Source organism: Macrotis lagotis, chromosome 1 (genome assembly GCF_037893015.1).
Source record: "Macrotis lagotis isolate mMagLag1 chromosome 1, bilby.v1.9.chrom.fasta, whole genome shotgun sequence".
Taxonomy (NCBI): Eukaryota; Metazoa; Chordata; class Mammalia; order Peramelemorphia; family Peramelidae; genus Macrotis; species Macrotis lagotis.
Genome location: NC_133658.1, coordinates 643667731 through 643695207, shown reverse-complemented (window position 1 = coordinate 643695207; position 27477 = coordinate 643667731). Strand labels below are relative to the sequence as shown.

Sequence of the window (27477 nt, the reverse complement as noted above, 5' to 3'; positions counted from 1 at the left end):
GCAAAACTTAATGACTTTAATATGGAAGAATGTGCCACTAATTAAGCACAAACACTCCACTAATGCAGGGAACACATGTTTTGGATTTCACTTAAGCAGGAACCAAATGAGGTGAAAATCCTTCCAAAATGATAGCAGTTTACAAGTGAAGACACTCGACCTCACTATTAGAATGGTATTCCCCTGTCCAGGCTTGTTTTTCTACTCTCCTTCTTGTCAAATTCAGTTCAATTAAACAGACCTTTATGAATTATCTACTTCAAAACAGCCATCGTTTTAGGGCCTGAGGATGAAAAGATGGAAAATGACAGTCCCTGCCTTCATGGTGCTTACAATCTAAGCGTGTCTGCTACAATTTCTTTGTCTCCTTTTCTTTCCTTCATGTCATAGCAGATTATAAATATAGAACTGAAGAGGACATTAGAGTTCATCTAGTTCATCTCCTTCGTTAATAGAGGAAGAAAATGGGGCCAGGAAAAGTTGCCTAAGTACCCACAGGTAGGAGGACTGAGCAGAGCTGGGAGTATTGCTCTCTTCAATTTTGATTCATAGAATAGTGGACATAACATATTGACCTGGAAATTAGGAAGGTCTTGGTTTAAATCCCACTTCTGATGTTTATTGTGTGACTGAATACACAAGTCTTTGCCCATTTCTTTCTGAACCTTGTCTTTAAAGTGGAGCCAGTTATTTCTGCCTCACAAGTATCTTGTGAGTTTCCAATGCAATGTTTTCATGAACCTAAAATCACTATCTGTCAGTTATTATTATTATTATTTAGATAACATATTTTTTTCAGCAAGAAGAGACCTCAGGTCATGTAGTCTAGAGATGCCAGTTAACATGCACAACCTTGAAACCTGCAATATTCCCAAATCCAGCGGAACTAGATTATCATATCATTTGGAAATACTGAACAAAATAAATAAAATTAGAGTAGAATGTGTGTGTGTATATATATATATATATATATATATATATATATATATATGCTTTTTCTAAGTCAATATGTGGACCTATTCCTTATGCATGTTGTCAGTTGAGTTTACTTTTGATCTAGTCCAATTCCTTCCTTTTAAGGCATGTCCAGGACCTTGTCTTTCTTTCTTTAAAAAATAGCATTTTATTATTTTTAATTACATATAAAGATAATTTTTTTTGCAAGGCAATGGGGTTAAGTGGCTTGCCCAAGGCCACACAGCTAAGTAATTATTAAGTGTCTGAGGCCTCATTTGAACTCAGGTCCTCCTGACTCCAGGGCTGGTGCTCTATCCACTGCCCCACCTAGCCACCCCTAAAGATAATTTTTAACATTCATTTTTGTAAGGTTTTAAATTCCAAATTTTTCTCTTTCTCTTCCCTCTCCCCAAGAAAGCAAGTAACCTGAGATAGGTTATATATGTACTATCATGTTAAACATATTTCCATATTAGTCATATTGTGACAGAAGAATCAGAACAAGAGAAAAACAAAAATAGAAGTCTAAGAAAAAATGCTTCTGATCTGTATTTAGACTCCATAGTTCTTTCTATGGATGTAGATGGCATTTTCCATCACTAGTCTTTTACAATTACCTTAGATCACTGTATAGTTGAGAAGAGCTAAGTTTCACATACTTAACAATGTTATTGTTTCTGTGTACAATGTTCTCCTGGTTCTTCTCACTTCACTCAGCATCAGTTGATGTAAGTTTTTCCAGGTTTTTCAAAAATCTGCCTGCTTCTTATTTCTTAAGCATAATAAATTACATTCAAATATCACAAATTGTTTAGCCATTCCCTCAATTTCCAATTCTTTGCTGCCACAAAAAGAGCAGCTATAAATATTTTTGTGCATGTGGGTCCTTTTCCCTTTTTTAGAAGACCTTATTTTTTCCATGAATAAATAGGGTTGAAGTAACTGGCCCAATAAATAGTGTCCAGGCAAGTTAATTTTATGTTCTAAGGCCAGTCAGATCTTCTCTCCCCTCAGCCTGATAATTGCCCTCATTGCCCCAGTCTATGACTCTCCAGTTTGAATATTCCCTCCCACTCTGAAAACCTTCCTCTCTATTCCTTGCCTCTGCAGTTTTCACATATCCTTTTCCATCAAATGGAATTTGATCCCTTGGAGTCTAAGAAGGACACACAGATATGTATAAACCCTGTTTAAAGCTTTCCTCCTACAGAGGAAAACCTCCTGACTTTGCACAGTCTGATCACCAGACCTCTCCAATACAGACTCTACAGCCTTCCTTACACATAGGTACTAGGTTCATTTGCCTTGATGAGCAGATTGGGAAGGGATCAACTTTTCCAAACCCCTACCTTTCAAAGGTAAAGAAAATGAGGTCCAGAGAACTGAAGACTTGACCAAGACAATAACCAGGATAGTACCCGACTCCTACACATAAGTGCTCTTGCCATTATTCTTGCTATATTCTTCAAGCACCCAGTTCAAATTCCAGATATACCACTTCCTGTAACTCTCTGAGTCTCAGTGTTCTCATCCATAAAATAAGGGATTTGAGTCAGATGGCTTCTGAGGTCCCTTCATGTTCCAGATCTATGATCTGATGACCCCTGCAACTTGGATATCCCTTTTTGGGGAGCTTTCCAAGGCCATATTCCTCCTTCACGTGTCCAGTCTCTCCTGGTTTCTGCACATGAGGACTTAACTCAGCCCTTGGGTATTGATTGACTGCAGCTGGCTTGAGAGTGGAGACCAACACTTGGCATGCAGGGTGGTCTGACAAGTTCCCCCTCCCCACATGCCATCATGAGAGGAACAGCCTCCTCCAAACAGGTGTTGAACATCATCACAGAACCAGCAGGGTGCTCAGATGGTTCTTGTGTCAGTACAGAGCTTTTAAAGTTCTCCCAGAGAAACCTGGGAAATTCTCTTCTCCACTACAGCCCCCATTCTTCCAGAGAAATGAGCTGCCCACACTCTCTAAAGTGTGTCATTAAAAATGCACAATTGCTGTAGGAAATCCAAATTGTAATGTCTTTTGGGAAATGTTCCATTTGTTGCTGCTGCTGCTAGGGTGGAGTGGGGTTTCGGTGTCTGGAAAGAATGAGGGTTTTTTTGAACAGTCTCAGTTCCAGGTCGTTCTGGGTTCAATAAAAGGAGGGAAGGGGGGTGAAGGGAGAAGGGAAAGGAGTGCAGAATAGTTGAAGTTTATCTGGAAGGGCAGTGTTGGGGAGGGACTGGGGATGTAAACCCAGAAAAATAGGTTTCTCAGTTCAGAGTCCCAGAGAGTATTTCTCAAATTGTATTCAAAGGAATCTTGGTTGCCCTATAGGGACATGAATGGGATGAGATCTATGAGAAAAGTCTGATATTGGCAATAATTTTTTCCTCTGAAATTTTGTATGAATTAACATACTTGTGCATAATAATTTAGATGAATAAAATAGGCTTCATTTCCTCTATTTCCCTCTACTCTCTATTTATATTGGGGCTATTCCCAACCCTTTTTCACACCTATAACCCACATCCATACCACCTAAATAAATGGATTTCATCCAAATATTTTCATGCTTAAGTGTCTTTAGAGGCTAAATGAAAGAGGCACTGCAGTGCCAGAATGTTAGGAGAGTATTGGGGAGAGGGGGATGACTGTTATTTGAGAAAAGGGTGTTCTTGGGACTAAGAAAGACTGATCTTGGAATGTACTAATAGGAAAGTTGGGAGTGGGGGGATTCTAAGGAGAGTTTAAAGAATTAAAAAGAAATATAATATAGTTGGGAAAAAATCAAGAAATAGTAACAAATATCCAGAGCCAGACTATATGATTGGTTTGCATGAGAATCCAGACATATGAGAATACTGACAGATTGAAAATTAATAGTTCGAGGAAAATAGCACTCAAAAAGACAAATAAGTTCAGAAAGATGTGGACCAAGTTCTGAGCCCATTATCATTCCTTCTCACCTCCACCCCACCAATGGTTTGGTCCCCCTAACCTATCCCTAGCACTATCATGTTTGCTCCACCCCACCTATACCCAGTGTTGGCTCATCTTGTGGCAATCTTTGCCCCTAAATGTTGGACTGGCAGGAGTCTGGCAGTTCTAGGTGATCTTTTCCAGCTCTGATCTTCCTCACTCTCTGAAAATTTTTTTCAGACTTGGATCCCGAAATGCCACTGGCTCCCAAGTCCAATACTATGTCATTTAAAAATAATATCCAGAACACTTTCAGTATCCTAGTTTGTACACTACTGAAATGGAGTAAAGGGATGACTCCATGGAGCACACTACATCTGCATTCTTCTATTTTGTCAGGGGAGACTTTTTGGTGAACATGGACATTTGAAGGAAGTGGCTAGTACTGGGTTGGCAGGCAGAAAAGAGTACATGATGCAGACAATGGAGGAAACTCTAGGCTAGGAGAGAGGAGCCAGTAAATTGACATAGTAGCACAGAATCCGACTACTGAATCTAGAATCATTTTATAGATGAGGAAATTGGCCAAATAAAGTTAAATGACTTATCCAGGATCACACAATCTAGTAAGTGTCTGAGGCAGGATTTGAAATCACAATGAGTCATCTTTCTGACTTAAAGAGAAATAACAATTGATTTTAAGTTAAAGTTTTACTTAATTTAAATCTCACAACAAACCTGTGAGATAGCATTTAACAGATATGACAGAAGCTCACAGAGATTGTGACTTGCCTGTGTCCACACATCGTCACTCCAAATCAAGAAGGAAAGTGTTTTAAGAATGGTGACCAATGATGCTGAGGTTTAGACTGAAGGAGATAGGGCAGTATGAAGAAAGAGATCATCATAGATTTTTGACTGTCTGCTGTTTCAGGTAGAGGAGAAAGACAGGAGGTAATATTCTCCACATAAGTGATGGTGAGTGAGGAGCTTAGACAATGACAGTGTACCCTAGGCAAGTCTGATGGGGGGACGTCCCCCCAAAAAGGACAATGGTAGATGAAGCCTGTTTGGTCTCTTTCCCTTGAAGTCCTGACTACAGATCATACTGGCATTTATCCATCTAGCCTCTAGGTCTATTTAAGAGTGAGGGTGTCAGGGCACTGGCAGTTATTTATTCCCACCCCACCCCCAACAATCTATCCTGGGTAAGAGTAAGAGATTGGGCAGTGCCCTACCTGCCTCCTTTCCTTCAGTACCCCCCAGGCTTATATAACAAGGCTCCATCTGGGGAACCTGGCTGGGGCCTTGGCTCCTTTATCTTGGGTTTCCCCCAGAGCTATTGCCCTCCCCCTCCTCTCCCACGCACCCGCTCAAAGAGCCTGGCGCCAGCTACACAGCCCATCATTAGCCTACCCAATGTTAGAGTTGGGGGAGGCAAGTATATTGAGGGGAATGTCTTCAGTTTCCATGACCCCAAATGAGAGGTGGAGGCGTCTGGGCTGGGAATAGGACAGTAGCAATTAGCTTCTGGATGTAGGAGCCTGGGATGTTTTCATCTCTGTCTATAAGTTGGGGTGGTGAGGGGGCATATTGAATGAGACCCCTTGGATAAGTGGGAGTTTTCCTTGTGGGCAATGCCTTCTAGGGAGAAGTCAGACAGTGGGCACTCCCTTGGCCTACTGGCTGCCACACCAGTGAGGCAGTTTAACTGGCACTGTAACCCTGCTATGATAGCTCCTCCAAGAAGAATGGCAGAACCTTTCCTGCTTTCATCTGTAGCAACTAAATGATCAAACCTGAACATGGACAGAGGGATACCTGTCCCTAACCAGGTCTCTGAGCCTTCAGGACTTTTAGGATTATAGTATAGAGCAAAAAAAAATGCCAGTGCCATAGTTACCAGGGCCTTTGTTCATTCTCTGTATTTCTTTCTTACCTTGGAAAGACAGACTCTCCTCCAGTAGCAAATCAGTGTGTGTGTGTGGGGGGTATTGGCAAAGGGATAAGGGATAAGGGAATAGTCTACCTGGCCCAAGCTAAGTGCATTCATTTGCTTCTAGTCTCATCTCTCCCTACTCCTGATGCCCTGAGGTCCATAGCCAGTAGAATAGGCTTATCTATACTACAACTGCAAAACACTGACCACTGGCTGCATTGCAGGATGATTCTAAGGTACACTGGATACCCAATAAAATCATCTTCTCTCTATTTCTCCCACCCCACCCCCTAACCCCAAAGGACTTTCACCTCTTAGCAAAAGAAAGCTGCTAGTCTTTCTCTTTACCTTTTGCAGATAACTTCATGGAAAGGTAGAGGGAAAGACCCTAGATGCCATGCTCTGCCATAGTCTTCCACTTCCCTTTTTCCCTGCCCAGGAAAGAAACCTGTCTCCAAAACAGAGACTTGGCTCTTTCTCAAACTTATGTCCCCAGATAACACAGCTATGGTTTAACTTCTCAGTCACAATCTACTATCTTCCATTGTGCCTGTCAGAGAATTGAATTTATCTCCAGAGAGAGCAGAGGTGTGTTTACCTTCTTGTCTCTACCAATTTCCAAGCCATCAAAGCCATAGTCTACCTTCCCACTGACAACCTATGAGAAAAGAAGGGAGGAAAGAACATTTGCTTTCCCGGCTAAAACAAGGATAATAGAGCAAAACAAAAGGCTTTTCCTTTCCACATCTCTTACCATGCAAAGTTGCAATCAGTCAACATTTATCAAGTGCCTTCAATGGGCCAAGCCCTATAGTAAGCTCTGAAGACAAAAAGACAAAAATCAAAAAGTCCTTGCCCTCAAGAGTCTTACATTTGATTATACTTGAATTGGACCAAATTGAGACTTCATAAACACCAGGAAGATAAAGCTACTCTGAAGTATTGGTCTGGTTTGTTTGAGTGGAAAACAGTTGAATCTTGCCAGCATTTTTCCATATCCATACCCTAGCCCCTCTGCTAACTAGTTTCTCACCTTAGAACCACAGACATAGTGGTAAAACTCAGGGATTATTCAAATTTGAGTATTCCCTGTATCCAAAGTTGTTGCAGGCAGGTTGGAGGAAGGGACAGAAGGTCCAAAGGTAAAAAGAGAAGACCTGGTCATATAGGGATGATATAAAAACATACTCAGAATATGAGTATCAGACAAAAATAAAAAGGGATGAAAGAACTTGGTAATGGAAGTGACTGTAATGTAGTGGTTGCAATCATGGAAGGTTTCTTAAAAGAGATCATTGTTGAACAATAGGAAATAATTGACATTAACAAGGATAAAGGTAAGGGGAGGGGGCACATCCTTCTCCTATGACCTCACTTTATTTATCCAACTTGTTCATCCCCTTCCCCATGACAGGATCTTGGGATCAATGAGCTGAGGGATGGCTAGGCTGGGAAAGACGATTTTTAAGGAAGTGGCTATATGTACTTAGCTGTGAGGAAGAGGATGGAGGAAAGGGGGAGGAGGAAGGTCATCAAAAGCATTAACCTCTCAGTCACCATGCTGAGTCAGCAGAGTTTTGGCTTTGGTCCTTGAATGAGGTGGGTGAGTCATCTCCACTTAGCAGGTTTTTCATACAACTTGATATTCCTTCCTGGTAGGGAGTAGGGGGCTGGGAGTGCCTTGCCCATAGAATTGCAGTGGCACTCCTCTTCTTCCCCCTCCTCCCCACCCAAGGATATTGGTTTTTGAAATTATATTATTTAGAAATTCATCTATTTCAGCTTCTGAGAGACCTTCATGTCAGTCTTTTCCTTATCCTCTCTCCTAACAAAAGAAAACAAAAACAACCTGGGCCACCATGACTTGGTGCATCGATCTTAATGAAATTATACTATCTTGACAGTTGACACAAGAAAGGGGGAGGGAGACCAGACAGATCTGGAGCCTTGGAAGATGATTGACCATATGGAAAGATCAATGTTCTCAGATTTTTACCACCTGATCTCAAGCCCCATATCTATTTCCCAGTCACCAACCATACTGCTGCCCATGAAGAGATTATTCCCCCAGTCACTCACCTCCTGCTAAAAAGATCTTAGAGTTTCAGAGTGGGAAAGTGGGCCAGATTTAGGGGAAGGGGTCCAGGGAAGCTGAGAGCTTCCAGTAGGGAAACTCCCTTTCATCCCAGCCCCAGCCCACTCCGTGGGAATCTGTAGGACTTTGGGCAGATTAGCTGAGTGGTGGGCAGGGTGTGGCCCTCTAGGGAGCAGGTTTGTCAGCCAGCACTGAAGAGCCTTTGTGTTTTGTTGCTGAGCTTGGGCTTTTGTGGGGTGATGACATCTTGGGGGGGGCCAGGCTCCTGCACTGCTAGGTCAGCACTTCCTCCAGGGACCAAGGCATCATGCTGCCCAGCACTGGGTCCTGACAGCCTAACGTGAAGTGTAGAAGTGGGATAACTTCCAAACTTTTAGACCTTGTTGCCTCTGTCCAGTCAAGGAGAAAAATGAGGAGTTAATGAAAGCTGAGAAATTCAAGGTCCTCTCCTTTGGTTTCCTCAAGTTATGAAATATATACAATTTCTATCATCCCATGGTCCTATGCAATGACCTTTTCCCCCTCTGAGAAATTCTAGCCAGTCTTAGGTCAGCCCAGAGTGTGATTTGGGGATTCAAAGTCAATCTCTTGGCCCCTTTCTGAGCCACTTTCCTCCCACGTTTCTATCAGTGCTCCCACACAGGGGGTTCCTTAAAAGGTCACAAGGGGAACAGGGTCCTAACCTTCCCACCCCCAAGCTATTTTAGCACAGTTGGCACTATTCCCCAACCCAGCCCACTCAACCTCAGAAATAAACTAGGTTGGGCAACAGATCTTCCTAGGACCATGGGGGATCAGTCTGCAGGGCTCCACATGCCCGCCCTGCTGGAGGGCAAAGCCTAAGTGTGCCCACCCAGAGCTCAAGCAAAGTATCAAAACAGTCTGTGTGGTTGAGCACTATCCTTGGCCACTTTCCCAAGTTCTGAGGCTAGGCTCCATCTCTTATCCTCTGGACTCACCAGATGGGGAAACTGAGGGCACAATTGAGGTAAGGAATGCTTGCTCCTCAATCTGACCTAGGGGATAGATTACAGTTAAGACTATGACCCCTTCTAATCAGTGATATAATGGGAAAGCACACTGAGGGACCCCCTTCAAGCTTGGCTATGCTACTAACTAGCTGGGTGATGCAGAGCAAGTCACTTCCTTTCTCTCAGTCTCAGTTTCCTGAACTGTAAAATGAGGGTATTGGAAGAGATAATCTCTAAAATCCCTTCCAAGTATTATATTCTGTGATTATAACTCTTCAAATAAACATAATTGGGAGGGGAAGGGGGGAGAATGTGATCTACATAATTTACAGTTACGAGTTGGAAGGGAGTAAGGGGGAAAAAAGAAACTAGTAGTGACTTGATGTTTTGTACCCTGCCTGATAACCTGACTCTCCTTGGGAAGGTTGACCAATCCAAAACTAAGTACCCCAAGGTTAGCATCTTAGAGACACCCTATTATTATTTTTGGTGACTATGGGAAGAGGGGGGGCGAGTCAGAGCAATTGATGGCACAGACTTCAAACCCAAGCTCAACAGCTTTTGAATTTTTGATAGGACAGGTTGAAGCCTACCTGGATAAAGTAGTATTTCTGTCTACATCACTATATCCTAACCCTTATATTAGGGCAGGATTCTTAACCATGAGCTTGTATTATTTTGGGTTTTTATTTTTGATAATTGTATTTCAGTAAAATTGCTTTCCTTGGTAATCCTATGCATTTTGTTTTATTCATCCAAAAGCATTTAAAGGGGTACATGGACTAGACCAGACTGATAAAGGGGATACAAAAAAATGGCTAAGATTCTCTGTCCTACCTCCCCCCCCCTTTTCCAGGGCAAAATACTTTCATGATTGAGAAACCAGCCAACCTCTTCTGCCTCTCCCCATGAAGGAGGGGTGCCCCCCTTTACCCAGATTGACACCTCAAAGTTCTGTCTTGTGGGGTCTTCCTTAGAACTATATAAGCAAAATTATTTTTTCAAAGAACTTTTTATACAAATAAAATCAGATTTAAAAATTGAAGAAATATTAATTGTTCGTGGGTAGGTAGGGCCAATATAATAAAAATGGCAATTTTACAGAAACTAATTTATATATTTGATGTCATCTCAATTAAATTGTGTTACTGAATTAGGAAAAAAATGTGAATATATTTACATCACTTCCCAACTGGATGAGCTGGGGTAAGGTGCAGAGTCTCTCATGAACTCTCTTGAATTTGGAGAGCATCCAGATTGCCCTCCTTCAGGATCCAACCCCTCTACTCTTTTCCCAGGCTCAGCTAAATGCTGAAGACTTCTCCCCAACATGCCCTAGCATGCTCTTCCTGTCTTTGAGAGCTTCTAAGTTGGGACACAAAGTGGCTGCTCATCCCCTCTTCCTACCTCACCCTCAGCTCCCATGGGCTAGAACTCCCCTCAATCCTGCACCCAGCTCCATAAGCATGATTTGAACAGTCTTCATGCAACCTCCCTATATAAGGGAAGGTTGTAAGGTGCAATAGAAAGAACATTACACTAGGAGTTAGGAGGTTAGGGATTGAGATGTTCCTATTTGTGCCATCATGGGCAAGTTGTTCTACGTTTTGGACTTTATCATCCTATTTATAAAGTGGACATTACACCATGGCACTTATTTCACAGAGTGGTTATGAGGGGGTGCTTTGGATTATTTGAGCATCATGTCCCCTTCAACCTTTTAGTTATCTTCCCTCCCACCTGAATTTGGTTTTAAATTATTTTTGCATGTACATACACACATTTTGCATGTATAAATATACATGTATGTACATGCATGTACATGTTAAATATGCATGCACCACACACTTTTTCTCTATATTTCTATAGAATGTAAGCCCCATGAGGACAGGGTCTGTCATCATTTTGGGGTTTTGCTTTTTTTCTTTGTGTGCCAATTGTGTGCCACATTGCTGCTTGATCTGTAGAATTGGGGTATGGGGAGGGTATGGGTACAGGGAGGTTCTTCCAGCTCCTGCATTTTTGTAACTTCAAGCAAATCCCAGAACTTCATGGACTCCAGAGCTGGGGAAACTGTACCTATTATTGACCCTCTCCTTTGGGATGGGGGCAAGAATAAGGAATGGGAGGAAAGTTGGAAGTGAAGGGAATGGGGAGCAGACTGAACTTACCAGAGGGCTATGCCCCTGAACTCATTCTAAATCGGCTTCTCTTGATCAAGTCCACGCCCCTGCCCCCACCCCCAGCTCTCACCCTTTGTCCCTGAGCCCTGCAGACTGGATTTTCCTGTTCTCAGTTTTGTGTTGAATTGCAATTAGTGCAATGTTATCTCTTTCCCACTTTGGAAAGGGATGTTAGACCAGGCAAAAAGAGGAACTGAAAAAGATTCTTGTGTGATGGTGGTCGGTTCCTTCTCTTGGTTTGAGAGCTAGGCAGAGCTTCCTTTTTTCCCAGAGGAACAGCCAAAGGCTTAACCCTTTGAAAGGGTTTTTAAGACCCACTGGCCTTGGAGAGCAGCTGCTTCTAAGACAGAGTCAGGAAGCTGGGTTTTCTTTTTAATTTAATTTAATTTTTTTTTTCAGTTTGCACAAATCTGTTTTTTCCATTGCCTATGGAAAATAAATAAAAACAAAACCCTTGTAATAAATATACAAACAAAATAAATATCATCATTAACCACGTCCAAAAATTAAATTCCTCCCTCTACCATTTCTCTGTCAGGAAGTAGACAGCAAGTTTTACATGGTCTGCTTGTAAGTCTTTCAAAGTTTGTCTTTGCCATGTTTTTATTGTATAAATTTTACTACTCTGTTTTGCTCACTTCATTCACTTGACTCAATTCAAATAAGTCTTCCTAAGTTTCTCTAAACCTAGCCTCTTCATCATTTCTTACATCACAAAAGTAGTCCCCTCTTTTTTTTTTGCAAGGCAATCAGGGTTGAGTGACATGACCAAGGTCACACAGCTAGTGTCCTGTCTGAAGCTACAATTCAACTCAGGACTTTCTGAATCCTGATAGAGTACTAACTCTATCCAAAGAACCACCTAACTTTCCCAATAGTATCAGGACCCCTCTTAGTACCAAAAACAGTGAATATTGTCGCACATAAAGGTCCTTTTCCTCTGTCTTTGATCTTTTTGGGGTATAGGACTAGTAGTGGTTCAGAGGGCATATACAACTTAGTAACTTTGGAGGTATGGTTCCAAATTATCTTCTGAGATGGATGGACTGTTCTTCAACTCAGATGTTGATTCAATGTGTATTCTGACCTAGGTCTTAGGGAAGTTGAGAAGACAGAGTTCCTTTCCCATTTCAGAACTTGAGAAGTTTGATAAGGTTATTATGGAGGAAGGACTTTGTGTAGATTTTAAAAGCTAAGAGGATAGAAGGGAGAAAGGCATTTTATGGTCTATTAGAAAAAAATGTGAGAACCTTAACCTAACAGGAATTGGAGAGTCTGTGTTGGAGAATCATAGCAGAGAAGTACATGTCATAAAACTTTACCAGCTTCTAAAGAGAACTGATAATTGAACTGGTATTATGGGTGAGAAAAGCTTTGTATGTGTATGTCTAAATTCTAGTCCCTTCTTTGCTCCTAAATATTGGTCTTAGTAAAAATCATAAAATCTTTTTTTTGTTTGGTGTGTTGTTCTTATAGGTAATCCAGGTTAAGTGACTTACCCAGGGTCCCACAGCTAGTAAATATCTGAGACTGGATTTGAACTCAGGTTCTCCTGATTGCAGGGCCAATGCTCTATCCATTGCATTAAAATCATAGAATCTTAGATGAGGAGGTGGTCAGAGAGGCCCTACCTGAAAGGGAATTCCTTCTATAAGCTCCCTGGAGTTCTACCCTCTACTTAGCAGTTCTACTTTTGGATAGCTTTCATTGATAGGGTGTTTATCTTTACATCAAATCAAAATATTCTTCTGTATCTTCCACCTAGTTCTGTCCTCTGGGGCCAGGAAAGATGAGTATAATATCTTTTCTATACAATAGCCTTTCATATATTTGAAGATAGTTATCATCTTTCATCTACCAGTATTCCAATTCCTCCCCTTCCCTTCCCCCCCCCCCCCACATCCTGCAACTTCTTCCAGGATACCTTCATCAGACTAAACATCTTTACTTCCTCCAATCAGTCCCAAGTTGGAGGGTCATTTTTTCTTAAGCAAATCATTCTAGATCTCAGTTTCCTCATTTGTAAAGGAAGAAAGTGAACTCAGTTCTATGAGCAGAACTCAATACCGTAAGCCTTTGAAATATGAAGTAGGTTTTAATGATTCTCTCACCTAGGTGCCAACCTAAAATGACTCTTCATCTGCCCTGTTAAAAGGCAGATCTTCAATACCAGTACTATGAACTCTCCATAGTTCCTGATTTCCAAATCTGAAGTGCCCAATAGAGGTCACTGAAACCACTTCTATTCTTTTTGGACAAGACCTATATATGGGCACCCACTGGAGGTCATTGAAACCATTCTCATCCTTTGGGAAAAACCTAAATATGAGCCCATAACTAGACAAAAAGCACAATACAGATATGAGAACACAACACATAAATAGGGGCATAATGGTGAATGACTTTATAAAGCTAGATAAGTCTGGAGAGGGCAAAACCAAAGTGTGATATGGAAAAAACAACAACAATGGAAGCAGCCAAGCCCAAAGTTTCTAGCAGAATCAGATCTTATACAAGACCCCTTCAAGGGTGACTGAAGACTACAAGCAATCCAACCAAATCCTACCAACAAAAGCCCTACTATGCTTGAGATTCACCTCCTCTTACTATTACTCCCCTCAAATTGTACCTCTCTGAGACCATTAACTCTTATCTCCCTTTCAGAGCTAGTTATGAGCAAGTCATCTAAGCTTTCTTTCTCTCAGAAGCTTCATCTTGAGAAGTTGGGCTCGATGGCATCTGAGTCAAGACAATGTGAACTCAAATGTGACCTCACATAAAGTACTTAGCTTTAGCATGTGTTTGATCATTTTTCATTTATATTGGACTCTGATCCTAAGTGAGACTTTCTTGATTAAGATGCTGCAGTGGTTTGCATTTCCTACTCCAGCTCATTTTACAGATGCAGAAATTGAGTCAGTTAAGTGACTTGCTCAGGGTCAAACAACTAGTGTTTGAGGTCAAAGCTGAACTCAGGAAGATGAGTCTTCCTAACTCCAGACCTGGCCCTCTATCCACTGTGCCATCTAGATTCCCTTTGGCATATTTCAAGGGCTTAATAAATACTTATATTCTTCCTTCTTCCCTCCTGCTCTATGATTTTTTTCCAGTTCTAAATTTATGCTCCTGTGAATCCCAAGTGATTTTTAACAAGGGTTTATTAATTGCAAAGGAATGACAAAAAACTACAAGTATGTGTAAATGATTTAAAGAGTGCTCTAAAGATTAAAAAGAAACCTGGTCCAGAGTCAACAAACTTGTCCAGGGATCCCTTTGGACCTGTCAAACTGACTCCTCTGGATCCCAGCCTCAGATATATATGATGCAGCAGCTCTACTTGATTGGAAGAGACACTGCCTGACCCTCCTCTTCCCATATTTTCTTTCAGGATGCTCTTCTTGGTTCTCTGCTTCTGATTCTGACCTGGGGAGGGAGCAATATGCTCTTCTTCCTGTTAAAGTGCCCTAAATCGCAAATCCTGATGCAAGCTCCAAATATATAAGAAAGCTATTACTGATATGCTAAACTAATTAACAAAAGTTTTTCTGGTTTGTTTATTTGTTTTGGCCAGACCTGTGATTTCTTTGGTTTTGAAAACTCCCAGAGGAGACTTCCACTATTAATGCAAATGTGTAATTGCTCTGCCACTTTTGATAGTTTTACACTTACAACCCCCCCCCCCCTTAACCTGGAGGCATTAAGTGACCTGTCTAAAGTCACACACCTGTGTGTGTCAGAGGGGCCTCAAACCCAGGTTTTCTGAGTTGAAGGAAGGTTCTCTAGCTATATCATCATTCTGCCTACCAGGTATGTCAGTATATCATGTTTTCCCTGGCAATAGACAAGGAATATTTTCTGGAGAGGGAGAGGTGTGAGAAGAGCCTTTATTTGGCAGGTGGTGATAAGGCGGTGGGAAGGGATCTTCCTAGGCTAGAAGAATCTTTGTGTGATACCTCCAAGACAAGAGAGGTTGAGCTATGTCAAGGTGGGAGGTTCTACCTGCCTGGACTAAAAAAACAGTCCAAATTGAAGATTCTTGGGATATAATGGTGAATAAATGATATAGAGAAAGTTGGAGCTGGGGGATGGGAGTAATCACAAAAATTGGAAGATGCCTATTTTTTATTTTTTTTATTTTCCAAAAATGCTTTCCTATCCAATAAGTTCTTTTATCCACAAGCTTTGTATCCAGGATTAGAAACCTTAGATAACTGACTTTTGGTTCACTTTCTCTTTGGATTTTTTTTTAGAAGAAGATCCAGAAAGAAAAGGGAGGAGAGGTGTAGTACATGTAGAGGAATTGTCCAGGGCTCCCTAACCTTGTCTCTCTCTCTCTCTGTCCTTCTCAGGTCTGCAGGCCCAAGTGGTACAGGTGAATGACACTGTGTCAGGCTACATTGGTACAGATGTGGTGCTCCATTGTAGCTTTTCCAACCCCATACCCACGGTGAGGATCACCCAGATGACATGGCAAAAAGCCACCAATGGCTCCAAGCAGAATGTGGCCATCTACAATCCAAATATGGGAGTCTCAGTATTGGCTCCCTACAGAGAGCGTGTGACCTTTCTACAGCCATCCTTCACTGATGGTACAATCCGACTCTCCCATCTCCAACTTGAGGATGAGGGTGTCTACATCTGCGAATTTGCTACTTTCCCTACAGGTAACAGGGAGAGCCAGCTCAACCTCACTGTCCTAGGTAAGTTCACCTCATTCACAACCCATGTGATGGGCCTCCTGATCAATAGTCTATAGGAGAGCATGTACTAATTTCATTTACTGGGGATAGGGAGGGGTGTGTTTGACAGTTTTCCCCCTAGACTAGGGCTGTCCAACCTTACTTTTAAAAGTTTTTACTGAAACAATTTGCTAAAGCATTTAGTAAACCTAACAGGAAGCCCCATAAAACCTGCAGGTGGGCTGCATTTTGGATAGCCCTGTTCTAGATCATAATAATCTTAGCTGTGCCTTATAGGGATTGAGTGTACCAATCTGGTAGATACCATCCCACATCACTTATATATAGTCCTGGGCCTAAACACTAGCTCTACCTGTGGTTATGGCCTGGTCAAGTTTTACTATCACTGGGACAAGAATGAAGGACTCAGTTACAATTGATACAACTAAGCAATAGAATTTGATGAACCAGTGCCCTGACCCTGGAGAAGCTCTTCCTGGGAACACCACATGAGCAATGTCAGGAAGGGAGTTTTTGAAAATGAGAAAACCTGAGATTGGAGGAAAGTAAGGAAGATTGGAAGGTCAAGTAGAAGGATTTGCATTAGGATGGATACAAGGCCTTGGACCCAGGAGGTCAAGGGAAGTTTGGGAGTCTCTTTTAGGAGAAGAAACCCATGAACAGGTTATAATTGAAATAATAATAATAATAACCATCAATCATCATTATCATCATTATCATGACCAACAACAAGAACATTCATAGAGAGTTTTAAGATTTGTGAAGTGTTTTATATAATATTAACTGAGGAGCCAAAGTTCAAATTCTAACTCTGATACTTAATATCTGTGTGACTTTAGGCAAGTAATTTAACCTCTCTGGGTTTCAGTTTTCTTCAAGTATGAAAAGTGGCAGTTCGATTTAGATAACACCTCAGGCTCCTCCAATTCCAAATTTATGATTAATATAGTGTTAATCTGCTATGCAGGGGTTAGGGTAAAACCTATTACTAAAAAAGTTATAGAGATCCTGACCTCTGGAGGGCCCAACCAGTACCTTCAATCAATCAGCAAGCATTTATTAAGTGCCTATTATATCCTAAACATTCTATTCTAGACCCTCATCTCTTTTCTCTCTGTACTCTCACTCAATGGAGCAAATATCATCTCCACTATGACTTTCTTTTAGTATATTTTTGGAAACAATCAAGGCTAAGTGATTTGCCTAGGGTCACACAGCTAGTAAAGTTCCTGAGTGCAGATTTAAACTCAGATCCTTCTGACTCCAAGACCATTGCTCTAGCCACTGTATCACCTAGCTGCCCCATGACTTAAACTTCATGTAGATGACTCCCAGATCTATCACATCACTTAACTACCACATCACTGATGCTTATTGGATATTTCAAACTGGATGTTTCAAAGATAACCTCATTCATCATGTTTAAAATTGAGCTTATTTTCTTTTCTCCACCCCTAAATGCTTCTGTCTTCTAAACTTCTCTATTTCTGTCTGAGGCTCCCACCTTTCCAGTCTACCAGGTTCAAAACCTTGCCATTGTCATGGACTCCTCATTCTCATATTCCACATATTCAGTCACTTGCCAAGTCTTGATATTTCTATGGCCATAACCCCTTTAACATCCACCTCCTCTCTCACCCACTTATCATCTTATTTTCAACCCTTCTCCCCTTGCACCTAGACCTAGGGGGTAATAGCCTGCCCCTGCCTTACATCTCTCCCCATTCTAGTCCATCCTACACACTTCTGCCAGGACAGGTTTGATCATGTCACTCCCCTACTCTATTGACTCAGTGGTTTTCTATGACCTCTGAAGTCAAATTTAAACCCTTCTCTTGAACTTTGAAAGAAAGCCCTTCATAAGACTTACCCCAGCATATCTTTCTAACTTTGTTGGACATTACTCTCCTCTTCAGCTGTCCTTTGTGCTTACTTCCCTTCATTGTCCTTCCTCACTTCTGCTTCAGAGAATTCCTCTCTTCCTTCAATGTACTGCTTAAGTACTACCTTCCAAAAGAGACTTCTGATTCCCCAACCTGATCCATGCTTTCTCCCAAACAACATTCTATTGATCCTACATTTGTATTTACTCTTTGTGTTTATTCTGTATATTATTCTCCTAGTTGTCTTCCCTATTGGAATGTCTTCAAGAGTAAAGGTTGCTTCTTTCTTTTTACTTATATTGTCTCTTCCATATTTTCCTCTCCCTCATTAGTGGGAGGAAAGAAATCAGAGTAGGTAAAGTCAAGAGAGGGACTCAGAGCTCTCATCATGCCCTGTTTTATTTCTTGGCAGCCAAACCAAACAACTCAATGGAAGGCACAAAGAAAACCCTGATAGCCAGAACTGGACAGACAGAAAAGGTCCTGGTGGCCACTTGTACCTCAGCCAATGGGAAACCAGCCAGTACTGTTTCATGGGACACCAGGCTGAAGGGGGAGGCTGAATTCCAGGAGATCCGGCACCCCAATGGCACAGTGACAGTGATCAGCCGATATCGCCTAGTGCCCAGTCGAGAAGCCCACCGGCAGCCTCTGGCTTGTGTTGTGAACTACCAACTGGACCGATTCAGTGAGAGTATCACCCTCAATGTGCAGTGTGAGCCAGGGGAAGGGATGAGGAGGGGAAGGGAAAGGAGGAAAGAAAAAGATGGAAAAATGGGACGAATGGAGGCAGGGGTTTCAAGGGGAACAGTCTCGGGGCTTGTGGGTGAAAATGATCTTGAATGACCAACTGCTATTCCTTTCCTTGGCTCCAAATTATTTCCCCATCATTTCACTTTTCTTTCATCCTTTCCTTCTTTTTATTCACTGTCTTCTCTTTTCTATCCTCTTGTATTTCTTTTTTTAACCCTCCCTCTTTCCCTTCTTTTTGTCCTTCTCTCTTTTCTCTTTCTCTGTGTATACGTGTGTGTGTTCTTTTTCCTTTTTATACTCCTTCTCATCCTCCTCTTTTTTCTCTTTTCCTTCCTTTCTCTCTTCTTGCCTTCTTTCATATATTCTTTTCTCCCCATTTTCCCTATTCATACTCATGCCCCCTCCATCTCTCTACCCCTTCCTCTCCCCAACATATTTCTTATCCCCCCTTTTCTCTCCTGTACTACATTACTGTTCCCTTCAATTTTGCCTCTTCTCCCTATATCCCTTTCTCATTAACACTTCCTCCCTGACCTCTCCTCTATCAATCTCCACCACTACCATCACTCTCACCCCCAACCCACAGATGAACCTGAAGTGACCATTGAGGGCTTTGATGGCAACTGGTACCTAAAACGAATGGATGTGAAACTCACTTGCCAGTGTGATGCCAACCCTCCAGTCACCCATTACCAATGGAAACTGTAAGTATTTCCAGTTTTTTCTTAGCTCAGCCTCATTGTCCCAGATTTGGGTCATCACTAAGATTACTATCCCCCAGATTTATCCTTTTTCCAATGGATAAGCTTATTTGAGGTTGAATAAGGACTTATTAATCATAAGGGGGGGATTAATCCACAAGCATATATGAAAGAGCATACCATTTAATTGTACTATAAAGTATCAAAAGCAGAATCTTTAGGCAGAAATATTGTCCAGAATCTCTAATCTTAACTATCCAATATAAGAATCTTCAATGTTACACAGGTAAGCCACCCATGTGCTAGACTCAGCATTAATTTTCAATGTATGCATTTACACCTTGGAAAAGGGCAAATATTATATGGCAGAGCTTGATTTCTTGTTTTGTTGATTGTCTAAACTTAAATTTAGATTAAATTTAGTCTGTTATGGACACATTACAATTTTCCTGGAAAAAGAAGTTAAACATTTACCTACACACCACTGCAGGTAGCATCTTATTATCATCACTAACATAAAAGGATAATAAAAGGATGAGAATTTTAGAGGGTTTTTTTGCAAAGTAATGGGATTAAGTGACTTGCACAAGGTCACACAGCTAAGTAATTATTAAGCATCTGCAACCGAATTTGAACTCAGATCCTCCTGACTCCAGGGCTGGTGCTCTATCCACTGTGCCACTTAGCTGCCCCTAGGATAAAAATTTGTTAAAATTTCTCCAAGTATCCTCCTTCCTACTTCTTCCCAGAAATAAATATTTTTTTAAAGAAGCAAAAGAGGGAAAAAATAGCAAAAGCAGTTCATACATTGACTAGATCTAAAAAAACCTTTGCAATATACCACACCCCAAGAATTTCTCCTGCTACAAGGAGAATGAATCTTCTCTTATTTCTTCTTTGGGACCATGCTTGAAGGAAAATGTTATTAACAAAGGCTGCCATGCCTAATCCTCATAATCTCCAAACCACAAAGAACAAAACTCTTTAAAAACAGAGACCAAATAGAAGAAATTACAACCAGGTGGGAACAGGACAAGGAGGTACATGTCATTCCTCTCTGCTAGTAGAAATGTTTTCTGTAAGCCTACAGAGAATGAATCTTCATCTTGCTACTCTAATTCAGTTACAAAAAGAAATCATTTTAGCCACTAGTACAATTGTCAACAGTAGAACATTAAGCAGAAAAAAATAATTGTAGAAAAAATGGGGAGGAGATAGTAGTGATGATGATGATGATAATAATATTTCTGTCTGAACTCCACTGAATGTAAGGAGACAGGAATAATTAATACTAATGATAGTTGACAAATATAGAGTACTTTAAGGTGAAACACTTTGCCCATATTATGTTTTCACAGAATCATTTCAGAGTTGGAGGAGACCTTTAAGGCCATCCAATCCAATCTGAAAATGCATGACCTGAGCAGCTTACTCCAGGCGTTAATTATTCCCCTTTTTCAGATGGGGAAACAGAGTTTCTGCAAGCATGTGTTGGAGGTAGAATTCAAACTCAGATCTTTCCTGACTTCAAATCTCTGTTTTTGCTACTTTTCCACACCATACCTTCAAGAAAAGTCAAAAGTATTTTAGTATAGGTCAGAGAAGGGAGGATCACTCTAACCAAGACCCCACTCTTTTCTCTTGTGTTCCAATTAAGTCATCTAATAATAGGCTTCCTTTATCATGTCTCCCTGCTGCTAGATACTAAATGTGTTTTCATTTATGTTCAGTTATTCAACTTGACTCAGACTGCTCCAACCTCCAATATTTCTTGTAAACAATTCATCCCTAGGAAAGCTGGCCTTGAAAAGTGGTCAGAATCATGCATTTTCCTTGACTTAATCTTATATTATTTTAGGCTGACAGTAGGAGGAAAGGGTGGAGAAAGGATGGATGATCCAGACTTCCTGGGTTCTTTGGGATTTCACTCCCAAACCTTTACTCTCCTCAAATTAATTACTTTACCACCTCATTTCTGGTCTTCATGGCTGGAAAAAAATGTCAGGAAGATGAGAAACTAGATAGTTGGATTCAGATTCTCCATCTTCTTCCCTCTCCCATTTCAACCCAAGGTTCTTATGAGCCTTGCCTCTCAGTTACAGAAAATCACTGGGGGCTGAGAAATAGAGGCAGGCTGGTCAGACAGAGAAGCTAGAAGGGTGTAGTTAGAAGGGTGAATACAGACAGCCCTGTCAGAGACGGCTAAAAGAGAGAATATAAAAGGGCACAAAAGCAGTCAGGTTGAACTATCATAAGGAAAATGATACATAATAGTGCCACTTCAGCTTGGATAAGCATGTCATGCTTCCCAAAATCATCTCTGGGACTAAAGGTTCACCAGCTTCCCCAGCTTTACTCTGCATCACAGAAGTGGAAGAAGTGGAAGAAGAAAGAAACATCATCCTTGTCCTTGAGACCACTAATGGAAGGGATGTAGAACAAATCACCATGTAAAAAATGTTAGCCATATCGGATAAATCAACATGTTAAAAAAAACCTGGAAAACTCATTAGCAGGGGTATAGTTGGTGGCAGGTATATAGTATGTATGATGATACAATTTAATTCTCGAAACACTTTTTGAGTGTATTTGTTTTTAGGGAAAATCCTCCATTCTCAACTGGAACCAAGTAAGATTAATCAGGGATGAGGAAGAGACATGACATGATTTGTCCAGGAGATAAAAAGAAAATGTTTCTCATGATGGATGGATGGAGGAATGATTACTTTATTCTTTCTTCTGCAGATTGAATGGTACTCTTCCTTCAAGTATGGACACTCAGAACAAGACCCTGTTCTTCAAGGGGCCTGTGACCTATACTCTGTCTGGTACCTACATATGTGAAGCTACCAATCCCATTGGCACACGCTCAGGCATGGTAGAGGTCAATATCACAGGTAGGAAGCTTATGACTGCCCCACCCCCACCCCTCACCAGCCCCATCCCCAGCTCTGTCCTCCTTTGGCCCCCTTTCTAAGGTACTATGGTTTGTACCCTAGGTTTGACCTGAGCCTTAGGACCTTGGATCTTGTCTCTCAACTGGAGCTACTGATGGGGTTATTGTCTCTTTGCTTTTGTGCTCTCTCTCCCCCCTCCCTTCCCCTGAACTCTGGAATCCCACTTTGCTGTCTTTCTTCTGTGCTTGATTGAGGTTAGTGATGAGAGAGGAAGTATTAGGCATAGTAAAGGAGGCTGGAGGAGGAAGAATGGAATGAATGGGGAAGAAAATCATTTGTTCTTTTGGGGTGAGTTATTAGGGCAAAGTTCTGATGTTTGGAATTTCCCTATAGGTTCTGCTGAGAGAAAGCTCATGTGTTCTCTTGATCAGTTCTGGTTTACTCAGCCAGACCTATAAAGTGTCCTTATTTTCTTCTTGACAACATGCCTGTAAATACTATGGTTGCCACATGGTGAATGTAGTATCTGGTTTGGTTGTATTGATCAGATGGTTAGGCTATGCATAGTCAATTGAGAGCAAGAGTGTTGGGGACTTGGAGATCACCCAGTCTGATAGTTTTGCGGATGAGGAAACTCAGGCCCAGGTTAAATGAATTGCCTAGAATTATACAGGTAAATAATTAGCAGAGAAGGGACAGCAGAAGGCTTGTGTTCTGCACAGGAAGTGATGCCACACAGCTGCTAATCAAGAAAGGAAGTATTGTCTGAGTTGGTGGAACAAATAAGATGGTTATCAGAGGGTGTTGAGGTAGTCACAGATAAGAAAGACTGCATAGAATAGTTTTAGTAGAGTTAGGAAAAAAGCATCCCAAAATAGGATGATCCCCTAGGGATTTTGGTAGATAAAGTGGAGGCAAAGATTGACTTTGGCTGATTAACTCTGAGCAGTGATGTTATATTATCAGAACTTGGTGGAAAGCTCCTCTGTGATCAAATTTGTATCACATACAAAACAGAAAAGATAAACTTCAAAGATTCCCTGGAGCCATCCCCAGGGTGATCAGAGACCTGCCCTGCTCCTGGGGGCTTTCCATAAGTTGCTCTTCTCTCTCCTTTATCCCCATGAGCCCCTTTCCTGTACTAGCAAAATCACTACCTCATGCTTATATTAGGCTGTTTGACCATGTGCACCCTAGAGAAATGGAATTCAGGAGTGAGAAAAGTCTAGAACAGCCCCATCTTCCAACTAGAAAACAGAAGGGACAGGGCAAAAAAACCATACTTTCCTCCCTCTCTAAGCAAGAGTTTCAAGTGCTTTGTGTGATGAGATATGACAAGAGCAAGAACTTATTGCTGTAAAAGACCCCAGATATCATCTGAGAAGCACCTGGGAAAGGGAGCTTTTGGTGAGATCAACAAAGACTTTATAGAATGAAAGATCTTTCATTCTGGCACTAGGGAGATTCTTGTCCTGAATTTCCCCTTCAGAGAAAAGAGAAAATTTTCCTTACTGGTTAATCTTCTATTGGTACCTCTGAAGAAACTGCCTATAAAGAGATTAGTAAGCATGGTTGGTGGTAGGTCAAGGAGACCCAATAATCTTGATTTGAGCTAAGATCCATTTCTTATTTCACTCTCACTCTATTTTCCCTCTCCTCTATGGGATAATTATCAACTTCAGGACCCACAAGTCTCTTGGAAGTAGCTTTGGATGTCCAATCTCAGAAGCTTAGGAAAGCGTTTAGTTTTTTTGCTTCTCTCAACGTTTTAAGGAGTCCATGGCTGCTGTGTGGGTTATTATCAGTTGTATTACCTGAAAACTTTAACCTGAGCCTAAAGAAAGAAAAGTAGGGAAAGGGTCCTGAAGTGAAGCAAAACAACTGACTATCAATAGACAAGAGAAGGGATGAAATTTAAGTAGAACACTCTCTAATCAAAGTGATGGATTCAGGTTGGGAATTGTATTGGCTGTTTTGGTGATCGTGGTTGCAGGGGGACTGGTGGTGCTTTGCTGGGGTGGGATTTGTTGGGAGAGTGATTGTGGTACTTGGGTGGGGGAAGAAGAGGAGAAATATCTCATGTTTCCAGAGATGTTGGAAATAATGATTGTGGTGGTTAATGGTGGAGGGGATGATGGCCTTGATCATGGTAATGGTGATTCTGTTGGTGATGCTTCTTGAAGAGGGGTGTGCCCAAAATTGGGTCACTGATGCCAGAAGCTGATTTCAGGGGAAGAGTTGACCAGGGACAACATAACATCCCTGACATTAATGAGAAATGGAATGCTTTGGAAGCATCAAAAGGGGTAGGAGGAGGAGGGGTAAACAAGACACATCTCTCCTCCCACCCCAGACCCCAAGAGTACAGTTTGGGGACTTAGTGAAGGGTGACAGGATTGTTGTCTGCCTAGTTAGGCCAAGCTGAGGGGAAGCTGAAGCTCATTGAATCATTCATGAGCCCACGATCTGTTTATCCAGCTCTCCCCAAGGGCTGATTAGACCCCTGCTCAAGAGGACTCAGCCGGTCATGCTGAGCCATTACAGGGATATTTGTTCCTGGGCTTGAAAGCAATTTCAGGATTGTCACCCAACCACAAAAACCTCTTCCCAGAGCCATCTACCACAGACAGGACTGCACCTGCCATACTGGCCATCCTAGGTGGAGAGAAGCCAGTCCCCCTTTAAGCAGAGGTACTCACTATTCCCTCCTCAGTGATCTGGACAGTTCCCCAGAGCTGGGGGACCCTGGTCACTCTGATGGGTTGGGGAGATGGCCAGAGGGAAATGGATAAGTGAAAATTTAATATTTGATTCTGGTCATTCATCTTTGTAATAGCTTTTTCTGCCTCTCCTGGAGAGGCCGGTGGTATATGTCTATTTAGGGAACTGTGATGTGGCTAGGATAGTGGAAGGAGAGAAGAGATTAAATGGATGAATCAGACTGAAGGGAACATGTATGAAAAAACAGATAACATGTATACACACAGCTGCTACACACTAGTATGTGGGAGCACACACCAACATGCTTCTATTATAAAGACACTTATATGCTGTCTTCTCTTATCCAAGGTTATGGTGAATGACTTGGAATTGCAGAAGAGAAGAGGTAGATGGTGAAGTCCCTAGCAGGTAGTGTGGATAGGCAGTGAGAATTAGATTTATGCAGGTTGGGATAATCTCCTGAGTTGGATCAAAGACTCAGAGGTTTAGAGCCCGAGGGGACCAGACACAATAACTTCCTCATTTTAACCAATAAAGAACTCAGGCCCAGTGTTACTTCTATCGCCAGGTAAATTGACTAGTGCTCTCTGATCACCTGGAAAAAGACACCCAGACTTGAATTTCTTCCAAGATACTTCAAGGGAAATCTCATCCCAGAGATCCTTGTAGGACCAGAATGTCTTTCTAAGACTTTCATGCCCAATTAGTCTCAGAGAAATCACAAATATTCTGCCCCAATTTTGTATTCTCTTTTCCCAATTGGGGATATGAAAGAAGATTGCAATTTTGTGGGATCTTTTGGATTTGATCAGCCTAAAGAAAACTTAGCAAAAGATACAAGAACTTAGTGAACAAAGGGCTAATGGTAAGGTAAGGAAAATATCCTGACTTATAGCTCATTCACCTCCCCTTTCTTTTTTTTTAAATTTTATTTATTTTGAGTTTTACAATTTCCCTCCAATCTTACTTCCCTCCCCCAACCCCCCCCCCAGAATGCAATTTGCCAGTCTTTATATTGTTTCCATGGTATATATTGATCCAAATTGAATGTGATGAGAGAGAAAATCATATCTTTAAGGAAGAAATACATATAGTATATATATGTGTGTGTGTGTAAAAGAGATAGCAAGATCAGACAATAAGATATCAGGTTTTTTTCCTAAATTAAAGGTAATAGTCCTTGGTCTTTGTTAAACTCCACAGTTCTTTCTCTGGATACAGATGGTATTCTCTATCACAGACAATCCTAAATTGTCCCTGATCACCTCCCCTTTCATAGACTTCTTTTATTTTTTACATAGACAAGGTAAAGAGATCCCCATTGTCCAGAGAAGCCTATCCCATAATCCCAGTTCTGTCACCTAAGGAATAATTCCCCCCCGCCTTTTCTTCACACATTGTCTCTCCCCATTTAAAAGACTTTTATTTTAAGTTAATGGATATTTCCATTTGGAAGATTTCAATTGAGAATAAGGTATATGAGTGTTTGAACCTGTTCTCAAGGGATCTTTTTCCTTGATGAGAAGTACATGATCATTACTTGTCTGTGTATCCATGTATCCTAGCAAATGTGAGTTTGTGGATGTGAACAAATGTGCAGGTCCTGTGGGAGAGTATATATATGAGCATGTATGTGGAGTACATAGAGGGAAGATTGATTCTCACTACTGGTTTAGCTGGGCCCTCTGCGTCCCTCCTATCTTCCTCTTGATGGCTTAGCACAGGCACCCCAGCTGCAACAGCTGGATGGTTGGAGTTACTTCTAAAAGGTGGAGCCCCAGATTCTCCTCTAGCCACATTGCATGTTGGGAAATGTAGTTTCTCCCTAGTTCTTGGGGTTTCTCTACCCTGTTGCTTTCTAGCATAACATTTCCAACATTGGATCCAAGAAATAAGCCCATTCCTTCTTTTGATACCAAATACTAAGCTTAGGCCACCTTGCCTAAGTTATAACCCAGCACAGTTCCCACCCATATGTCCACTCTGCCCCCCACCCCACCCCAGTCCAGCTGTCCATCAGACTTTGACCTCCCATCCTTTGGAGGGGAGGCAGTAACCTGGGCACTGGCCAGCCAGCAGGAACAGTCCCTCAGCTTAGTTCCCTCTGTAGCTGCTCCCAGCTGCTGCCCCTCCTCCCCAAGCCTTGCTGCTGGCAATGAGACAGGAACTACTGGATGAATGTGACAGCTGGCAGGGCTAGAGGGGGTGGGGGTCAGTCAGCAACAGCAAAGGCGGATGCCTCATTCCTGAGCATACAGCCTTCTCTGTTTGGGAGGGAATGGATGAAGCCTCCATCCCTCCCCTCTCTTTCTGAACCCTAGTGTCAGAATACTTTCCTGGAAAAGTCATTTGAGTCATCCCCCTGCCTCCTGCAGGCTGCTTGGCTAACTAGACCTTGGACTGGTCACTTCATTTGCCAAGGTCTCAAAAAGAGGTTGAACTAGAAGCTCTCTAAGGGTCCCTTCCAACTTATTTCCTTATGTCTATTTGTTATAGTGAGCTTCCACTGCAGAAATCAAGGACTAATTCTTAACCCCCTCCCACATGGAGTCGATATCCAGGGGGAGAATACAGTTACAGTCCATTCAGGGAGAGCACATGCAGCAGCTTAAATACCATACAGGTCAGGGCATAGTTAAGCAGCAACATGAATATTAATTATAATAATTGCCATCATTAGCAATAAGCATTCATTAAGCACCTACTATATACCTGGCACTAGGAAGAGCAAGAAAGACAATAATATGGTCCTTGGCCTCAAAGAGA

The 27477-nt window shown here is 41.7% G+C and overlaps 1 protein-coding gene across 2 annotated transcripts in view; it reads left to right on the top strand.

Annotated features, from left to right (window-relative positions):
- The window catches only part of NECTIN1 (nectin cell adhesion molecule 1), a 103072-nt gene that overhangs the window by 61700 nt on the left and 13895 nt on the right, over positions 1 to 27477 (top strand). Inside the window, exons 1-5 of one of the 2 annotated variants that reach the window (XM_074215271.1) lie at positions 1065 to 8890; positions 15406 to 15756; positions 18052 to 18354; positions 18979 to 19096; positions 21839 to 21990. In XM_074215271.1, the coding sequence (XP_074071372.1) occupies positions 15519 to 15756; positions 18052 to 18354; positions 18979 to 19096; positions 21839 to 21990 (811 nt within the window). In that variant the 5' untranslated portion in view covers positions 1065 to 8890; positions 15406 to 15518. Of the gene's footprint in view, positions 1 to 1064; positions 8891 to 15405; positions 15757 to 18051; positions 18355 to 18978; positions 19097 to 21838; positions 21991 to 27477 lie in introns of those variants that run through there. The other variant, XM_074215270.1, reaches the window with a different exon arrangement.